The 19,175-nt window shown below is 39.4% G+C and overlaps 1 protein-coding gene across 1 annotated transcript; it reads right to left on the bottom strand.

Annotated features, from left to right (window-relative positions):
* Positions 1–3,511: 3,511 nt before the first annotated feature.
* On the bottom strand, positions 3,512–18,919 carry LAPTM4A (lysosomal protein transmembrane 4 alpha). Its single transcript, XM_069494182.1, has 7 exons — positions 18,701–18,919; positions 10,810–10,930; positions 7,566–7,642; positions 7,343–7,465; positions 5,164–5,259; positions 4,580–4,678; positions 3,512–3,622 (listed from the first exon to the last, which is right to left on the bottom strand). The coding sequence occupies exons 1-7, from the start codon at positions 18,809–18,811 to the stop codon at positions 3,548–3,550; spliced, it is 702 nt and encodes a 233-aa protein (XP_069350283.1). The 5' UTR covers positions 18,812–18,919; the 3' UTR covers positions 3,512–3,547.
* Between the last annotated feature and the right edge of the window lie 256 nt (positions 18,920–19,175).

Genomic DNA, 19,175 nt, shown 5'->3' with positions numbered 1-19,175 from the left:
ACAGACAAATTGTTCAAAAATCAGTGCTTTAAAGTTGCCTGAAGAAAAAAACTGTTGCATACAGAGGAACAAATTTAAGGATGACAGCAAATTTCTCATTAGAAACAATGTATACAAGAAGACAGTGAAGCAACATCTTTAAAGTACTGTGAGAAGAAAAACAAAAAACCTATCGACCTAGAATTCTATATCCGGGGAAAATATCTTTTGAAAATAAAAGTAAATACATGGCCGGGCGCGGTGGCTCACGCCTGTAATCCTAGCACTCTGGGAGGCCGAGGCGGGTGGATTGCTCAAGGTCAGGAGTTCGAGACCAGCCTGAGCGAGACCCCGTCTCTACTAAAAATAGAACGACATTATATGGACAACTAAAAATCTATATAGAAAAAATTAGCCGGGCATAGTGGCGCATGCCTGTAGTCCCAGCTACTCGGGAGGCTGAGGCAGTAGGATCGCATAAGCCGAGGAGTCTGAGGTTGCTGTGAGCTAAGCTGACGCCACGGCACTCACTCTAGCCTGGGCAACAAAGTGAGACTCTGTCTCAACAAAAAAAAAAAAAAAAAAAAAAAAATACGAAAAGTAAATACATTTTTAGACGCATTATACGAAAGCCAAAAGAATTCATCACCTGCAGAACCACACTCCAAAAAAGGTTAAAGGAAGTCTCCCTGGCAGAAGACAAGTTCTACCAGATGGAAGCGTGCACCTGCACAAAGGAAGGAAGGGCACTAGGAATGGTAACTGAATGAGTACCATGGAGTTTTTAAAATTACTTTTCTGTCTAAAAGATAATTAATTGCTGAGTCACAGAAGGTCAGAGGAAGAAGGAATCTGCAATCTCATTTGCAATCCAAATTACTGAAGTCATAGGGTTGGTGGGAGGGCCAAGAATAGAAATCACGTTTCCGGATGATGCCTGGCTGAATGATGACAGAGAGGGTAGTCCCCCCTTATCCACAGTTGTGCTTTCCATGGTTTTAGTTACCTGTGGTCAACCACAGTTAGAAAATGTTAAATGGAAAATTCCAGAAATAAACAACTCATAAGCTTTTGTAAAAAACAATTTATAAGTTTTAAATTACCCACTGTTCTGAGAAGCGTGATGAAATCTCAAGACCTTCTGCTCCATTTATTGCCCCCAAGATGTGAACCATCCCTTTGTCCAAGGTTCCACACTGTATATGGTACCCCTGTTGGGCACTCAGTAGTCATCTCAGGTATCAGATCGACAGATCACAAGAAGAAAAGTGAGTACAATACAATAAGATATTTTGGGGTGGGGGGCAGAAACCACATTCACATAATTTTTTATGGTATATTGTTCTATTTTATTATTATTGTTCATCTCTCACTGTTCCTAATTTATAAATGAAACTTAATCATACATATGGATGTGTAGGAAAAAACAGAATATATTGTAGAATATATTGAGCTTGGTACTATCCAGTTTCAGGCATCTACTGGGGGTCTTGAACCGTATTCCCCACAGATAAGCAGAGACTACTATATAAAGCTCTTTTTTAAGCAGACAAGAAACAAAGTTACTCTTTTTCTGTTTTTCAGGTCACATACTTTTCTTCTCCCCCTCCAGCCCTTCCTCCAGGCATTCCTTGCTCTCACACACCCTCATGATAATATTTGCACAGTGATTTAAAGTCTGCCAGCTTTTCCAGGTCTGTTACCTCACTTGATCCTAAGAACAACTCCAAGAAGTACATAGGTGAGGGGTTTGCATCTTCCTGGTTTCACAGATGCAGACAGAAGCCTGGATCCCAGTTAAATTTCCCAGCATCAGAGAGTGACAGCTTGGTGAAAACAGGAATTGAATTTCAACTTTCTGACTCCAGACCTTGTGCTCATTCCGCCATCCCTGTGCTGCCTCTCTCTCCCGTGCCTGGCATTCCACATTACTGGGCAACATTCGTCTTGCTTCTGAATTATTTTCTCATACCAGAAGTCATGACTTTTACAAGGAAACAAAGCAACCTCAGAAAAGCAAAGGTACAGCTTTTTCTTTCAGTCAACTCTTGGACTTATTTTATACTACATTCCTTCTTTGAAAGCAAAAGGAGTCCTGAAAATGGCACATCTATCCTTTGCCTACAAGGGACATGGGAACAACTAGACTCAGAACAAAGCTAGTTCCATGATGACTGTGAACAAATTAGTCACAGACTGAAAAACAGAGGGAGTGGTACATCACCAAACAGAAGGAAGAAAAAGTCCAGTTTATCAACAGAAGGTCTCTTGGTTTCATATTGCAGGAAAGTTTAAATGGAAGTGTAATGTATGTGCTAGTATATTCCCAATTATATTGAAAATAATCTATTAGGGGTACAAAATTTGTGGAGACAAATTCTTTCATTCAGTAAGTATTTACTCCCCTCTCCCTCCTCAGCTTTGTGTGGTCATTGTGCTAAGTTTTGTAGATGGAAAAAAAAAGAGCAAGCAGCCCTCATCTTCAAGTCATTCATTAGCAGGGACACAGGATGACATGAGCTGTAGTAGAGATGCATCCTACCTAGGTACCGGAGGAATGGAGAAGAGAGGAAGCAGGCCAATTCATCAAAAATCATTCTCCAGGCCGGGCACGGTGGCTCACACCTGTAATCCTAGCACTCTGGGAGGCTGAGGAGGGTGGATCGTTTGAGCTCAGGAGTTCGAGACCAGCCTGAGCAAGAGCGAGACCCCGTCTCTACTAAAAATAGAAAGAAATGATCTGGACAGCTAAAAATATATATAGAAAAAAAATTAGCCGGGCATGGTGGCGCATGCCTGTGGTCCCAGCTACTCAGGAGGCTGAGGCAGGAGGATCGCTTGAGCCCAGGAGTTTGAGGTTGCTGTGAGCTAGGCTGACGCCATGGCACTCTAGCCTAGGCAACAGAGTGAGACTCTGTCTCCAAAAAAAAAAAAAGTTAACAAAAAACCCTGGCAGTCTCAATATACTATAATGGAAAACGTTAGGCTTCATCTTAAAAAAAATTAAAAAAAAAAAGAAGTAACAAATTTTAAAAATGACAACAGTTTACTGTTTAAGGGATTTATTAAAGCGTTTTACCACAAAGATGGAAACATACACATTAGAAACATGCAACCATTATCATCCACAGTCAAGTCAAAATGTCAAATTTTTCCTGTTTCCATAGTTGAAAACTTCAGACCTTATATGCAACTCACTCACCCTGAACATTTAATTCATTCTTCCTGAAAGTATCCAGGGAAAACTACTATATAAAGAAAGTGCAAAGTTAAAAAAGAAAACATGTGGAGAATACCCTCTTTTCCCTCCCCACCCCCCAATTAAAGGCAAACAGTGGTGCTTTGCTCTCACTTAACCTAGATTGTCTTCAAAAACTAATAAAATATAAAACAACAAAAAAGATTTAATAGATGTCCAAAAAGCTTCTTAGTGTTTGAAAATGAATGCTTAAACAAAAGACAATGTATTTTATCTCAAACAAGTTTGAAGAGCCCTGTACTGCAGCATTCCGTAAAATAAACAAGACAAAAAGCTGGTATAGGATTTATTGTCAAAGGCAGAATTTCTTCAGGCAGGTAGATAAGGAGGCGGTGGTTCTTTCTCAGGCATCTTCACGGCCATTTCATAGGTTGGCAAAACATACTAAAGAAAGAAAAAGTATTAGACTTAATTTTCCTTTAAAATCCTTTTGGGAATAATTCAAATTTCAGATTTTATGCCCTAAATAGGTACATACAAATCTATAAAGAACCAAATAAACTGTTAGCTAAAAAGCTGCTGAGAGTAGATGCCTGAATAACCTGGAACTTTACCAAGATTGCTAGAGATGGATGAGATGGCTGGGAGGGAGGCAGGGAGGGAAACAGGCAGGCAGAATTCTGCTTCTGGACTGACCCTGAGGCCACAAGGATTCTCGGACAGGCAGTATGTGCCACTGCTCTCCCGTCATTCCAGTGTGACTGATAAAGTACTAGTGTCAATTACACCTCAGGGGTTAAGGATGTGGGTTAAGGGGGCCCCACTAAACCATGCTATGGGAAGCCTCCAATGAGACGCTGGATCCTGAATTTCATCTGAATCTGCTTGTAGTCATGAACTTGTATCACGTGCCTCTAGGGTAACAGGCACACCAACGTGGTGGAGCGCCACGCTAGCCTACAGCAACAATTAGAGTGCTCCAGGAGGGAGGCCTCCCCAGCAGACTCACGGAACCCACTGCATTCATCTCCCCCAGACAGATCAGCTCCCCCTTTGGATCACATGGATGTTTTTTGAAAACAACATGAGTTTCAGTCAATGGTACTTCCCCTCCAACCCCCGGAAGCCCCAGAAGCTCCATGAGCCTAGCATAGCTGTTTTCTGTCTTATCTCCCCCACAGACACACAACACTCGTGAGGACCACTAATAAACCTAACAGCCACGCTGGATGAGATGAAGCAGTGCAGAGTGTCTACAACCTCATGTATTCAGGATTCCAACTGGGAAAGGCTGAATCCTGTGGATTTAAGCTGTTAATGTCCCTAACCATAGTTAGAGCACAGAAGATAAAGTCAAGCTTCAGGTTCTTCTCCTAGAACAATTAATAATGGCTAGCTAACCTGAGGAGGTGCTTCAAAGGCAGGGTACACAGCAATCTCCGGCACATTTCTGTTGTTAATGTATTTATAGCAGTTCCAAACACAGTTAATCAGATAAGCCTGAAAGAATAAAAACAAAATTTACATCTGCCAGAAATTCAACAAACGGACTGCTCGACAACGCAGTGACTAACAGAGCGTTCCCACATCTCCCCAGTGGAGAAGGGAACTGACTCTGTGTAGACCCAACAGTCCAGGCCCTTTCCCTACCTGCTCTCATTCAAATGTCACAAATTTTATTACCAACATTTTACAGAGAAACCAGAGTTAGGGTTTCAATTCTTCTGGGTTTCTGAACCTTGGTTATTAAAACAGATTACAATAGAAATCGTGAACCACTTTCAAAAACATAAAGATGTTCCTTACACTTAAGGAAGGATCCTGACATTTCCAACCATTCCCTGGAAACAAGACCAAGGACATTCTCTAGACGCTCTCTCCACTGCTGTGCCAGAATAAATGCCGTCACCAAAAATTCTCAATCTATTGTGACTTATGGGCAGTGTCAGTCTTACTAGCCCCTAAAGATTTAGTCAGCAACGTACCTTAAAAATGATGAATAAGGCAAAGAACACAAGAACAATGAACAGGAGGCAGCTGGAGTCCAATGCCAGGAGGTCATCTTTGTAGGGAAAATCAGGCTATTAAAAAAACACACACATTTACAACTCAGCCACCACATTTGCACTTGGTAATAACCAAGAGAGCATTTTAAGAATACAAAGGGCACCAAAGGCAGAAGTGATATTCTAATAAAAATGTATAAACCGAATTCAAAGTGCTTTTAAGCCTCATCACTATTAATGCACGCTATAATCACTTAAAATATACTTGTTTGAAAACCCATAATACTCATAAGAGTCTAAACTGAGCTCATTTTCTCTTTACTTTTCACTATTTTCCATCTTTCCGGCCTTTGGAAAAACACTATCTCCTGTAAGGGACCCCAGATTTGTCCCTGGGTCACTGAGTCAGGTAAGTCAGGAGGTGCTGAGATCTAAGCTCTACAGGCCATTTAGTCCTACACAGCGAAAATTACTTTTCTAAAAGCCAATCACTGGTGTCAACTCTTACCAGGACAGGGGCAAAAACAAGGCACTTTCTATAAAGCCAGGCAAGATTATGAGGTTTAGCGTAGACATACCCTGTTCTACTGAGAAGGATCAGCTGTATTCATTTAAGTATTTATTCAGCCCTGACTGTGTACAAGGCAATGAGTAAGTTCAGGGAGAAGATCATTATAAAAGAAAAATTTAGGATTTAAAAGCTGGCCAGAACAGGAAGTATTTTCCAATCTGAGGAACTAAGTGAATAAAACAGAGGGAAGAAAATAAAGGAATAGTAAATTCATTTTGATGTTCTTTTCTATAAAGCTCATCTAATTGTTTTTTTAGCTTTTATCTGTTTTTAATGGAAATGTCAATACAAAGGCCTAAATAATAACAGCACAAACAGAAATCCCAAAAGACCAAAAAAATAGAAAAAAAGAAAAAAGAATCCACACACCACTCACTCCCCAAATCCTAGCCAAGTATCTCCTTAGAAAAAGACTCTTGTTGAGTCTTCATCTGCAAACAAAAGGACCCACATAGAATGGGACCAGCTCATGGGAGTGTGCTATGATAGGGATTTCATTCAGAAGGCAGGGAAGCACTTGTGATTTTTCAGCCAGAGATGACATGAGTAGAAAGCAGTGCTTAAAAAGCTTCGAACCATCGCTGCCCTAGCCAACAGGCTCTCCGTGTGTGCCAGCCACCACGGCCATCTGTTAGTTCCCTCATACCATGCTCCTCCCTGTCTCCAGGTCTCTCTCTTACCTGGAATGCTGTTTCCCGCAGTTTCCCTCTCTGAATTCCTATTCAAACTCCTGAGTATAATTCAAACCTCACTTCCCAGCCCAGGTCCAGTACCCATGTGATGTGCACTCCCATAGTAGCCCATGATTGCATTTCAGTCAATTTTCTGACTCCTTCACTAGAAAGTAAGTTCCACTGACATATCCTTATGACCTACCAGAGTACCCTGCACATAAGAGTAACCAACATGTTTTGAGTGAATGAACGATAAATTTGGTGGCATGCAAAACCAACCAGGCAGGATATGTGGAAGGAGAGAGAAAAGTTCTGAAAGACAGTATTTTGGAAATGAACGAAGAATGGCCCTCCCAGCTTTCGCCTATCTGGACCCCATACCTTCTTCCAGACCCCCTAACACGAAGCCCTCCTTGGCCACTTCAGCCCAGAGCGTTCCCTGACCCCTCCATTATATGGCATCCATCTAAGTTCCTTATTTACTACCGCCATGTGACAGCTCAAGTCTGGTATCACAGACAACGTCTTCATATATCCTGACTCCCCAAATATATTGTTTGCTCCCTAAAGACAGGCAAGTTATCTATCTACACCCCTCACCAATAGTGCCTAGCATAGAGCTAGTGACAGAGTAGGAACTCCAATCTTTGCCATGGATGTCTGTAAAGACAAAAAGCTAATCATTTAATGACTGTCAAATACAGTCAAATTATTATACTTGTGCAATACTGAAAAACTAAGCTACTAGTTCTATGATATGCATCTTTAGGTTCTGACACAGTAGTTAAAAGAGCAGAAATAATTAAGACACTAAAAAACAAGTGGGGTCGTTAAAAATAGTACCTAAGGCTGACTTGGAACTTCAATATTTTACTTAAAATGAAAAAAGTTTAATTAGTGCACACACACTTACTAATTGATCCAGATATTCTTTGATTCTTGGCAAGTAAGTGAGAGAACTGATAGCAACCAGGCAACTGAGAACGAAGTCGAAAAGCCGGTAACAGAAGAATGGAATCAGCCAACCCACTTGATACTGCAGAAAAAATAACCACAACATTATATCACAATCTGAAATTATTAAGTACCACTCAGTAATGGTCAAACTCAAAAAGCTGAAAATATAGGATACTTACAGAAATTGCTCCATATACCAGCATTGAACTGATTATAAACATAAGAACAGAGACGGCAAAAAGAACACAGGCATTATCTAAAACAAAAACAAAAATCTAATTAAGCTACATACACAACGAAAAGAACAAAACTCTTTACAACAAAAGAAAACGCTTTAAAGCTAGCTTAAAAATATTTAAATATTTTCAAAATTGGCTATGAAAAGATCTAAGGTCAAGAGGGAAAAAAATACCTAAGTCTCAGCATTAAGTAATAAACCTTAAGAAATGCATGCAAAGCTCTTATTTGTTAAATTGCTACAATAATTCAATGACATTTGTTTAAGATGACACATGAACCATGCACTCTGCTAGAGAGACAGGTCCCTGTGCTCTTACGAATCCAAGAGTCTGAAGATGTGCAAACAGGTAATTATAATCCAATGTGTTGCGTGTCACAACAGAGGCACAATTAGCTTTGCCTGGAGATGCAGGAAAAAATACAAACGAAATGACCGACACAAGTTGGGTCTTGTAAGATGACTAGGATTCAACTGGAAGGGAAGGCTGGTATTTGCTTAAAAGACAGATGTATTAAACTCAGAATGCTATAGATGCCACCTCTTGCTTTAGATAAAATACAACTGAAATTAAAAGTTCTCTATTTATCCCTTCTTCCCCTCTCTAACACCCCAAAATTAAAACTCATTGCTTGGTTTCTCTGCTGCACTCAGGTCTACTTTCTTTTTTGTTCCTCCTTCTCAGGTTGTTCCAACTCTCCATTAATCCATGTTCACTAATTTTTTCAAAAAAAAATCCAAGTAATCTCAAATAATACTAAACCACACTTGACTTGTTGAGTTTCTTAGCACAAATCTATAGTTGATTCTGCGACTCAGGCTAAAGAAACTGAGGGCACAATCGTGATGAACGATTAGAATAACTGTTGAATATTCACACTATTGGATAAATGTATATATAATCTCATCACTGAGCTGTATAAACATCAGTATTTGGCACTAAACTTAGGAAGAAGAGCCCTCTTTATTTGCTGCAGCATGTAAGATGCTACTTAGAATAATTCAGATATAAATAAAATATGAAATTAAACAGGATAGGTACTGTCAAACTTGAAAGCAAAATTTGTAATTCAAATAGTCAGCTTTTAAGATTCTGTATATGGAAGACTGCATGCTTATTTTGATTTCTTAAAGTATTAAAACAATAAAGTGAAGTTCAAGGTCTTCCACTGGACCAACAAACAACAGCAAAAGAGAAGGGAAAACAGGGTGGCAGGTTGGAAATCCATGTCTGGAATGACATCAATAAAGCAAACAAAACACATGGGCTAGATGCCCCGATAGAAACTTCAGGTTCCCACCCATCACTACATTCAAAAACCGCCTCTAGGGGTCCCCCTGGTGTTTATGCATTCCCAAAGTGAGTGTAAATAAAGCTAAGTCCATATTTGAAAAACGGCTTGTATGTGTTACGCAAGTATTTCATATATACCGACTGCCATATCCTGTTTAAATGATTTAAAATAGCTAATCACAAACCTCATTATTCAAAATTGGTTATCAGGCCAATGATCAGAAATTAACTGGGTCTGTGGGAAAGTCAAATTTTAACTTGCAAAGAAACACAAACTACCACATGACTAAGAACTACGTATTTTTATATTCTCTCAAGAGTAAGGGCTTTGGTACAACAATTATATTCAATACAAATGTAATGATGACTACATCTGATTCTCTTACAGCACTTAAAATACTCATGCAATATGCAGTAACTCATGATTTCATCCTTGCAGCTCTAGCCGCAGGAGCCAGCTTAACAGACTTGCAAGAATCTCAATAACCATCATTCTTTTTTCTAGACCTCCTTTTTAGGAGAAACATGACAAGAGAATATGCTGATAGAAGCAAGTTAATTAAAATTTATACATCTTAAAGTAAAATTTAGAAAATATGAAAAAGTGACTAACAGCTGTTAGAAGCCCCATGGACAATGTGGACAACGAATTGTTTGAATTAACAACCAAATAACACACACACACCTTTATAAATGTATCATAAAAGGCCATAAATGTAATGAAGCTCAAAACTTCATCATAAAAGCTAATAAATCTAAAAACATGAGAATGAAAAACTTATTAAATATAATACACACACAATAACTAGGACATTTTTCTGAAGTGAAATTTAAAAATACACATGTAGAAGCTGCTTGCACTGAAAATCCTGAGGCATAATTTTCTGTTCAAATATATTAAAAGTATCTTACGTAACTTATAATGTAAAATCTCAACTAAAACTTTTCTGTACCTGTATTTTAAAGAAAGATAAAGGATAAAAAAATATTGCTGTCAGGGAATAGGTTTAAAAAGCTAATTTATGTGAATGTTCCAGGATTACTTTTTTTAACCTAACGTCAAATCTCCCTCCCTCTACACAGAAATACACACAGAATTATGACTCTGAGCAAAAAATATCAGCAAATATTTGATTAACTTGTATTTTATATTACGAGCAAATCTCCCATCCCAATGACACCTGTCAGCTGGCCTCGAAGGTTTACAGTTCGTTTTCATTTAACTCTACCCTTCTCTTTCCTGGTACCTGATAGCATTAAGGTACACCTTACACATTTCTCAAAAACCTGGTAGTCCATGACATTTTCTCACTAGAAATTATCTACTGTAGTCCTCACTGAATATCTTTGAAAAACCCATCAAAATAGTTTTCTGCCTCAGCAAGTGGAGTTACTTAAATGTAATTTAACTTATGGTAACCTTATTATGCAACTTATTTAACCTTTGGAAATATAACTTAAGCATAATTTAATCAGCCCTCCTCTAAATAGCTACTCTGTGTATATGTGTACATAGAGAGTCACCCACCGCATAACGTTTTAGTCAACGAGGGACTGCATATACAATGGTAGTCCCACAAGATTATAATACTCTATTTGTACTGTACCCTTTCTATGTTTAGACATACTTAGATACACAAATACCATCCTGTTTCCATTGCCTGTACTATTCAGAACAGTAACCTGCTACACAGGTTTGTAGCCTAGAACAATAGGTTACACCATACAGCCTACATGTGTAGTAGGCTATGCCATCTAGGTTTGTGTAAGTACACTCTATGATGTTCGCACAACAACAAAATTGCCTAATGATGCCTATCCTCATTGTGAAGCAATGCATTACTGTATACAAAAATTAGCAGGGGATATTTTCTTTTCAACTAAAACATACCGGCCATTCTCTCAGATGAATAGTAATTACCAATGACTTCATACTGAATGTTGACAGCTGGCATGGAGTTTGGATGAGTCACCTCCACTGTCAGCAAAATTGCCATCAATAGGTTCACCACCTGTGAAAGATAACATTCTATCAATTACATTAATACTATCAGGAAGCAGTCTCCAGCACAATCTTTAGCTATCTTCCCATATTTAAAATTGTTTTACTTGAAATAACAAAGATATAAAACAGTAGGAGACTACCTGAGATAAAACAATATGTAATTATCACTATGAAAATAGTTTTAAAGTAAATATTTCATAAAGTAAAAAAAATTATTAATATTAACCATTCAAGAGATAAGATGCTTGACCTTGTGTTAAACCAAAACACCAGAATAAAATGGCACAAAAATTAAAACCAAGGAATCATCACAAATTGTTCATGTTCAGAGTTACATATTTATTCACATGCCAATCTCAGCAACTCTGGGTTTGAAGAAGCTACAGTTCATCTAAAATATTTATCCATCAGATGCCTGAAACCCCTCCACAGCACTCCCACCTGGTCGGTGATGGAGAACCCGCTATTTCTTCCTGAGCTAGACTCAATGCTTAAGGGACTTACCTTCTGAGATAATGTGCTCCCACTTCTGAGTGCCTCCACCTGATGGCAGCCTCCAAATATTGTCTTTCCTAGAATAAATATTCAGATCCCTAAACCATTCCTCTAATTAGCATGTTTTCCAGCTACCTATTTCCCTCTTGCTGTCCTCTTTACACATGCTCCAATTTGATGGACATATAATACTATTAAAACGAGGTAAGATCAGCCAGGTCAGAACACAATGGGACCTCATGTGTTCCCACATGCTAGCTAATAAATTCCAATTCATGCAACCTGAAATGCACTGGCTTTATAAACTTTTTGAATGCCACATGAGAGTAACTCCCTAAAACACCTTGTTCTTTTTCCATACTTGATCCTGCTAAGCTACCACCTGTACCTCTACAGCTGGATCCAGAAGTCCAAGCATAGGCCTTAATATATTTGTAATTGAATTTTATCTTATTCCATTCTTGCCTGTCAAGATTTTCTCTTTCTCTCTGCTTCCTGCATTTGAAAATATGATCAGCATGTAATCAGTATCTCCATCTAAGTCACTAACAAAAGAAAACACAGCTGAGGACAAAGCTCCCAGAAGCTGCCCCTTCCCATTAATCAGCAACTTTTGAATAAAATTCTTTATCTGGTCCAAAGAAACATCTTGAGACTTTGTCAAACATCTTGCCAAAATCCCATTATAATATATGGTGAATTTTCCTAGTCTATCAGAGTGGTAGGTCCAATTATAAAGGAAATTAGTCATGCCTATAGTTGCTGGCCAATCCCTGCAGTATCCTTGGAGGCACCACTGCCTTTAAATATGTTCAGTAAAGCTACATGACTTGTGTTAAGTTCGCTGATGTGACAGAAGGGTGAACTAATTTACAAATGTGGTTTTTAAGACATCCTGCTTCTCAGCACTACGTGATTACTTAAAACCACTCCCCCATGACTCCTGTTTTGAGGTCTTTTCAAAAGAAACTATTATCTAAAGCTACAGAATGTTTATATTTTAAATAAATATGTTCAGAAGCATGCCTTTTTCCTTGCATTGTCCAAAGGCAAGGTACGTTGTCCTTCAACTCTTGAGAGAACTTCCAAGGGACAATTCTATTTGCAAGGTGGCTCTCCAGCGGAAGGCTGATTTTTTGTTGCCCACTTTTGTTGCAGTGAGTTCTGGCCAGTGTGTTTGGTGGATAAGTATGAGCTAAAACAATTAGGTAAATTAATTACTGAACAATCAGATGTGTCTACTGAAACACTTTATGTTCTGTGTATGGAAATTGGTCTGTCAAGAAAAACATGCAAACCCAATTACTAAATGAAGGGCATGACGTGCCAAAAATATTTAGGAGTTTCAATTTTCCCTTCTTAAATATTTTTATCACATGTAGGATTTATAAAAATCTTTTTTCTTCTCTTCCATGGACAGGTCACAGACTCATCCACTATTATCTTCTTCTAGTATTACTGACACTTCGAATTTCATTTCACTGTAGGTCATACCCCTGAATATTAACAAAATAAATCATAGGTCTAATCAAAAGGACTAAAAAATGGTAAAATAAATTTCAGTGCCACTTCACCAAAAGCTCAGCTTCTCAAATCTTCACTGAGTTATATTCCATTAGGTCACGATACTTCATTAGAACCCCAACTTACGTTTTAAAGCATTAGACTGGAAAACCCACCCTTGTGATCTTAAGAGATTTACCACTGAGCTCATATAGAGGCTCTGGTGACTTACTTCTGATTACAGCTGACAATTCTGCTAAGGCCCATGTTTAACTTAAAAAAAAAAAAAAAAACATAAAATTAACTTACTAGTCTTGCAATATAAAATTTCTCTGAAAATATCCAACTATGTACAAAGTATTCCAAATATTTATTCCTGATTCATTTTTTTACTTCACTGTATTCAGTAAAGAAAGTTAACAAAAATGTAACTTAACACATTGACTGCCATGTGAGTTGTATTTAGGCTAGTTTTGAGCCCAGGACCTCGTGAGGTAAAACCCTGTAGTTGATTTGTGAACATCTTACTTGTTGATGTTCTTATTGTTACAATTACTATGGACAATTTAATTCTAAAAACATGGATTGCATTGCACATAACTGACATACAGAATACAATAAAAAATAACAAATTAGAAATGACTGTTTTGTTTTAATAAAACACCGTGGCCCCAGAGAAAATTTTTTCTTGTAGTGTGGCAGTCAATGATAAAAGCAGGCCATGGTGGTGCACACCTATAGTCTCAGCTACTTGGAAGGCTGAGGTGGGAGGATCACCTGAGCTCCAGAGTTTGAGGACAGAATGGGCAATATAGTGAGACCTTGAAAAGAAAAGAAAAAAGGAAAGAAGAGAGGAGAGGAGGGGAGGGGAATGGGAAAGGGAAAAGGAAAAAATGATTAACTTCTAAACCTAGTAACAGGAAGAGGTAAAGAATGCAGCAAATGTGTTAAGAGCATGGGCCATGAACACACCACCCAATGTGGGAATAGTACTGTAAATTTAACAGGCCAAACGATGTGGTCTGCATTGTTTTTGAAGCCTTTTACACATCTTACATAAGTAAACTACAACAAGAAACGTATTAGATTTTACTTGTTACAAAGGAACAGTATTAGATCCATGGAAGCATTCAGCCTAGGGAGGGTAATTTCCCTTTGTTTTCTCATTTCATAGCCACACCTATCCCAAGAGACTCTTTGGGGACTTTTAAAAAAATTATTCTTCAGGCCGGGCGCGGTGGCTCACGCCTGTAATCCTAGCACTCTGGGAGGCCGAGGCGGGTGGATCACTCGAGGTCAGGAGTTCGAGACCAGCCTGAGCAAGAGTGAGACCCCGTCTCTACTAAAAATAGAAAGAAATTATATGGACAACTAAAATATATATATACAAAAAATTAGCCGGGCATGGTGGCGCATGCCTGTAGTCCCAGCTACTCGGGAGGCTGAGGCAGGAGGATCGCTTGAGCCCAGGAGTTTGAGGTTGCTGTGAGCTAGGCTGAAGCCACGGCACTCACTCTAGCCCGGGCAACAGAGTGAGACTCTGTCTCAAAAAAATAAATAAATAAATAAATAAATAAATTATTCTTCAGTTTTCTCGCAGTTTATTTTGTCCAGACCCAGTATCTGCTGAGATCATAATTAAAAGTGTGTTTGGTTCAGGGCATGATGATAAGGGTTCACACACACAGAAGGCACCCACAGGGCAGCCAGTCTACAAAATTAAGCAGAGAACTGGCATCTTATAAAGATCAAAACTGACTATCTTTAAATTTTCTTAAATGTATATGTAAAAGTTTTTGTTGTTTACTCTTATGTGCAATTTACAACTGAGTATTCCTACTATTTTTTGGACAGACAATTCATTAAATAAATGTCTAATGAACACCTCTAATGCTCCAGGAAGTTAGCCACCACATACATTTTATAAAGTAAGATATCATCCTCCTCCCTCAAGGAGGACATCTTGTTATGGGGAGAAAAATAAAAAAGATGATCATACTAATGTGTAATAAGTAAAACAAGTCTATACAAGAGGTATGCAGACACTTTTCCAGGTGCATGCACAGTGAGGAAAATAGATCCCTCTGGCTGGGAAGTAAGGAAAGAAAGCTTCACCATTAAAACATTTGAGTAAACCATTAAAAAAGTATCTGGAATTGGCAAAATGTTAATAGTTGAAGCTGGGTGATGAGTAAAAGGGAGATTGTCGTATGTTTCACTCCTCTCACATGTTTGAGAATTTCCTTAATAAAGTTTTTAGAAAGTGACTTGGAGGGAGAACACTATTTTGGGGAGAAGGAAGAGCACATGCAAAGGCACAGAGGCACAAAACAATGTATTTGAGGATGGAAACTTACTTTGAATATAAACAAGCAATACTTACGGACGTCAGGGTGGGGGCTGGAAAGAAATCAAGCTCGAGGAGACCTGTGTTCAATTCTCTCCCAGCTACCTAACTCTGAACTATATACGGTTGAGACACTCATGAAAAATAAGCCATATATTAAGTCTAAGACCTAAAATTATTACAAATGGTCAAAATGTATTCTTTCAGTATACCATTAACCATGAAGAAAGATATCCCCTGCAGCAGACTTTTAGGTCCATTTTCAATCATTCAATAAACATTTGGGCTTATACTTCATCAGAAACATAAAATCATCTGGCTTCAAATTCTTCAATAAATTAGATAGAGAAAACAATTTCAGGAATGCTAGAAATTAAACTTGAGCTCATTCTGGAATTTCTTATTACTTAACCAGCTATTAAACCAGGCTTGCTTCTTTCAAATCTAACGGGCCAAAGGCTAACACTTCAGGGCTGGTACCTCTGGTGCATACAATAACCGGTTCCACCATGTCCCACAGCACTATTTAATACCAGACCCTTAATATTTTAGTAAACAGTATTACAATCGCCTTACCACTAGACCAGTACAAGCTATGGAGAGAAAGCAACGACACTGTATCAGATACAGTCATTGATAGTGTCTGGGCCCAGGAGAGAGAGCCACACCTCCAAGTTCCAAACAGCACAGGGGGAATCATAACGTCAGACGTCTGGCCTAGGTAACCGAAAGAAAACTATAAATATTTTTCCACACAGATGAAGAAGTATTGCTTCACCTGGAATTGAGGAAGAAAGAGCCCTGACAAGTAGTTAGGGAGGGAAGTGCCATTCTACCTTACTCACCCCATGTTATGTCTCTTACTATAAAGAAGCTTCTGACAACAAAATGCAGTTTGGACAAGTCCTTTTTGTTAAGAGGTATTATACTACATTTTGGCTTAGGTGGTCTTGTTTTCTTAGTGTTACATGTCTCCTCAACTAGGAAGAAACCGTGTCTTCATAGTGCTATGGAATTGAAGCTACACTTTTGAAGCCTCCAGTAATGTTGTAATAAACAAAACCAATGGCTTTTTCCCAGTACTTAAACTGGTATTACTGATCACCTTCTCCTTCTCCCTTGTCACTGTAAAATAAAGTTCATTTTTACATCTGTGCCCCAAAGTTCTTTGTAATACAAGAAACATTTGAGTCTGCCAAGTGGCAGGTAACAGGAATACAGAAGACAAATGACACATGGCCCCTGTGATTTACTCCTTTTGTATGTCCACCAAAGTCTTTTACACTGTGGATGGTCAATAAATCTCTAAATTGACTTAAGACAGACTGATTGATTTAAGCAGTTTGCAATGTTCTACGCTAACCTGAAAAGTCCAGGCAATGCAAGAACAGCTATGGCATCTTTTTAAAATAATGAAACTAAATCAGGGACTTCAGCGAGATATGTGAACCATGTTCACATGAAGTGCTTCAAGTGGGAAACAGATGTAAACTCCTTACTCCCTATTTTGTAAGAATGTCCTTACTGAAGTTTTTCCTCTGTGTTTTGAGTTTCCTGTTTATAATTCCCACTTCATCCTGCTGTTCTTTTCATTTTTGAGCTGAGCCCACAGTATCAAAAAATCTGCCTGGGAGAGACTGAAAAGGAATGCAGCCAATTACATTTGGATGGCTGAAATAGGAATGGTGGTTATTTTCTTCTCCAGGAGTTAGAAATCCTTTGTTCTGTGAAAGGAGGGAAGGATCTAAGAAGAAACAGGAAGTTTGCAGGCAAGAATGCCACGCTGATGATGGACCCTCCTTTTCTAAGTAGGAGGGAAGGCCATCTTCTGAGGGTGAGGAAGGCAGGGTTGAGTAAGAGGTTCCAGGACCCTTAAAGATTTGAATTATTCATTTAGGGGAATGGCAGACAGAACAAAGGATAAACAAAAGGCATTAAAACTCAGCCCTTTTGCAAAATGTTGCAGAAATCAAAGAAAGTTAAATGCTTCTTATTGTCACTAACTATACGAAGTCCAGTTTTACGATTAAAATATGGAACAGAGAGAGTTTCTGAGGGAAAACATGATATAATTATACCAATACGATGACATTTCTGAATATGAAAGTATAGGAAAATGAAAATAAACTCAGGATAAGCAAATAAACATACATTCAAGTTCTGTTGTTTTTTTAAAGGCACATTAAAAAAGCGAGACAGTAAAAATCAGCAGGGTAATCAGGGATAATGTGGAGGTCAGGTAGTTCCCTGGGGGTCGGCCATGAAACACTATCTGCCTCACTTAAGATGGTTCTCATCTGGAGTTTGTCCAAATGGTTACTAATGACTTCAAGACACTGGGTGGGGAAGTAACAAATGCAGAGAAACGAGAGTGTCTGGAATAAATCTCTTCCCTCTTCTGCAGTTCACTTAAGTACCAGAAATTGCACAATTATCACTAACGTCATTCTCCCCCTACACACACAATCAGAATGTCATTAGAGAAAGTAGCCAAATCAACAATACATGAAGTTTGTCACAGCTTCAGTAAAGTCATAATAACCTAAACCTACTAAACAGAATCACATGTTTAGAAGCCACAAATTAGCTTCAATGTGTACGTATACTGGAAATGGTGGTTAAAAAAAAAAAAAAATCACAAAAGTACTATTGGTTACTAGTGAACCAACTTAGTTATGCAAATCACACAGATATGGAACCCAAGAAATGCCAGCATATGTGGCCAGAATAGAGTAGGCTCTCTACAAAGGTCTCTTAAAAAACAGAGGGGGTCTCATACAAAAAGCATCTAATGGGCAGGCAGGGTAAAAAACCTGACCAAGTGTAAATCCTGGCAATTGGTATTGCCCTCAGGCGAATCTTTAGACTCCCAACGGAGGCCTTTCCGCCTACTACAACGCAAACAGGTTGTAACAAAACCAGATCCAGGAAATATCCTGGTTTACAGCTGGATCTTTCGCTTTCCCATCAAGCAAGACAATCTCGAAACTAAGCTGCATTTATCAAGGTCCGCTCCTAATTGTTTCGTTAGGGGAAAAAATTCCAGGGAGCACCGGGGGGAAAAAAGGAGGGGCAGTCTTTCGTATCCCACAAATATAAAATGAGCCCAAATCGGCTGATTTCCAGAACTTCCCACCAAATCCTAGCACCCTCGTCCCTTCGTCCACAACTCCTCGCCCTTCCCAAGCCCGCTTTTCTCTCCAAATTCTTGCCAAAGAACAATTTTCCCATTCTTTCCCACTCCCAACTCCGATTCCTGGACAAATGTCCTTCCTCAAAGTCCCTGGACTTCATCCAGAGCTAGAGCACCCTAAAAAGATGCGCCACTTCATGTTCCCGCCCCACCCAACACCCGGTTTTCAGTCCCCCCCCCAACATCAAACCGGGCTCCCCGACTTCCCGCACATGCGCACTACCCGCTCCGGCCCTTACCATGTACCAGGTCCCCAAGATGATCGTCCCGGTGCGGACATGGCAACAGCCGCAGCACCGGGTGCTGTAGAACCGGTCACTGCGGCTCCGCTTGAAAGTCATGGACACCATTGGGAATCTCGCGGGCCTCTTTCTTGGCCTGGTCCTTCGCAAACGCTTTCCGCCTAGCGGTCGAACCCAGATAGCTCTGTCACGGCCACCAAAACCAAACAAATCTTCAAGCCCGCCCCCGGACCGGACTCTGCCAGCTCCTTCGCACCTGCGCACTGAGCGCCGAGCTCTGCTCTCGCGCGACTTCGGTTTGCCTCTCCCTTCTTCCACACAGGCCAATGGAGAGCGGAAAGCTGGATGGCCCCGGCCTCTGATTGGAAAATCTAGGAAATTGACAAGACCTCTAGCCCAATCAGAAGTGCAATTCGCTGAAGCGCTGATCGGTCTCCGCCTATGATCTGAAGTCAAGGGCCGGCTCGTGGGC

The sequence above is a fragment of the Eulemur rufifrons genome, chromosome 19 (assembly GCF_041146395.1).
Source record: "Eulemur rufifrons isolate Redbay chromosome 19, OSU_ERuf_1, whole genome shotgun sequence".
NCBI lineage: Eukaryota > Metazoa > Chordata > Mammalia > Primates > Lemuridae > Eulemur > Eulemur rufifrons.
Note: the sequence above shows the minus strand (reverse complement) of the source record. Positions and strands in the feature narration are given on the sequence as shown.

What these genes read in the sequence shown, in the direction of transcription:
- LAPTM4A (XM_069494182.1), bottom strand. Translation starts at nt 18,811, where the DNA reads ATGGTGTCCATGACTTTCAAGCGGAGCCGCAGTGACCGGTTCTACAGC. An exon ending in TTCATCTGAGAGAATGGCCG is followed by an intron (nt 7,643 to 10,809) that starts GTATGTTTTAGT and finishes TTTTTGTTTTAG; the next exon opens with ATAATGCCTGTGTTCTTTTT. An exon ending in AAGAATATCTGGATCAATTA is followed by an intron (nt 5,260 to 7,342) that starts GTAAGTGTGTGT and finishes TTTTTTTAATAG; the next exon opens with CCTGATTTTCCCTACAAAGA.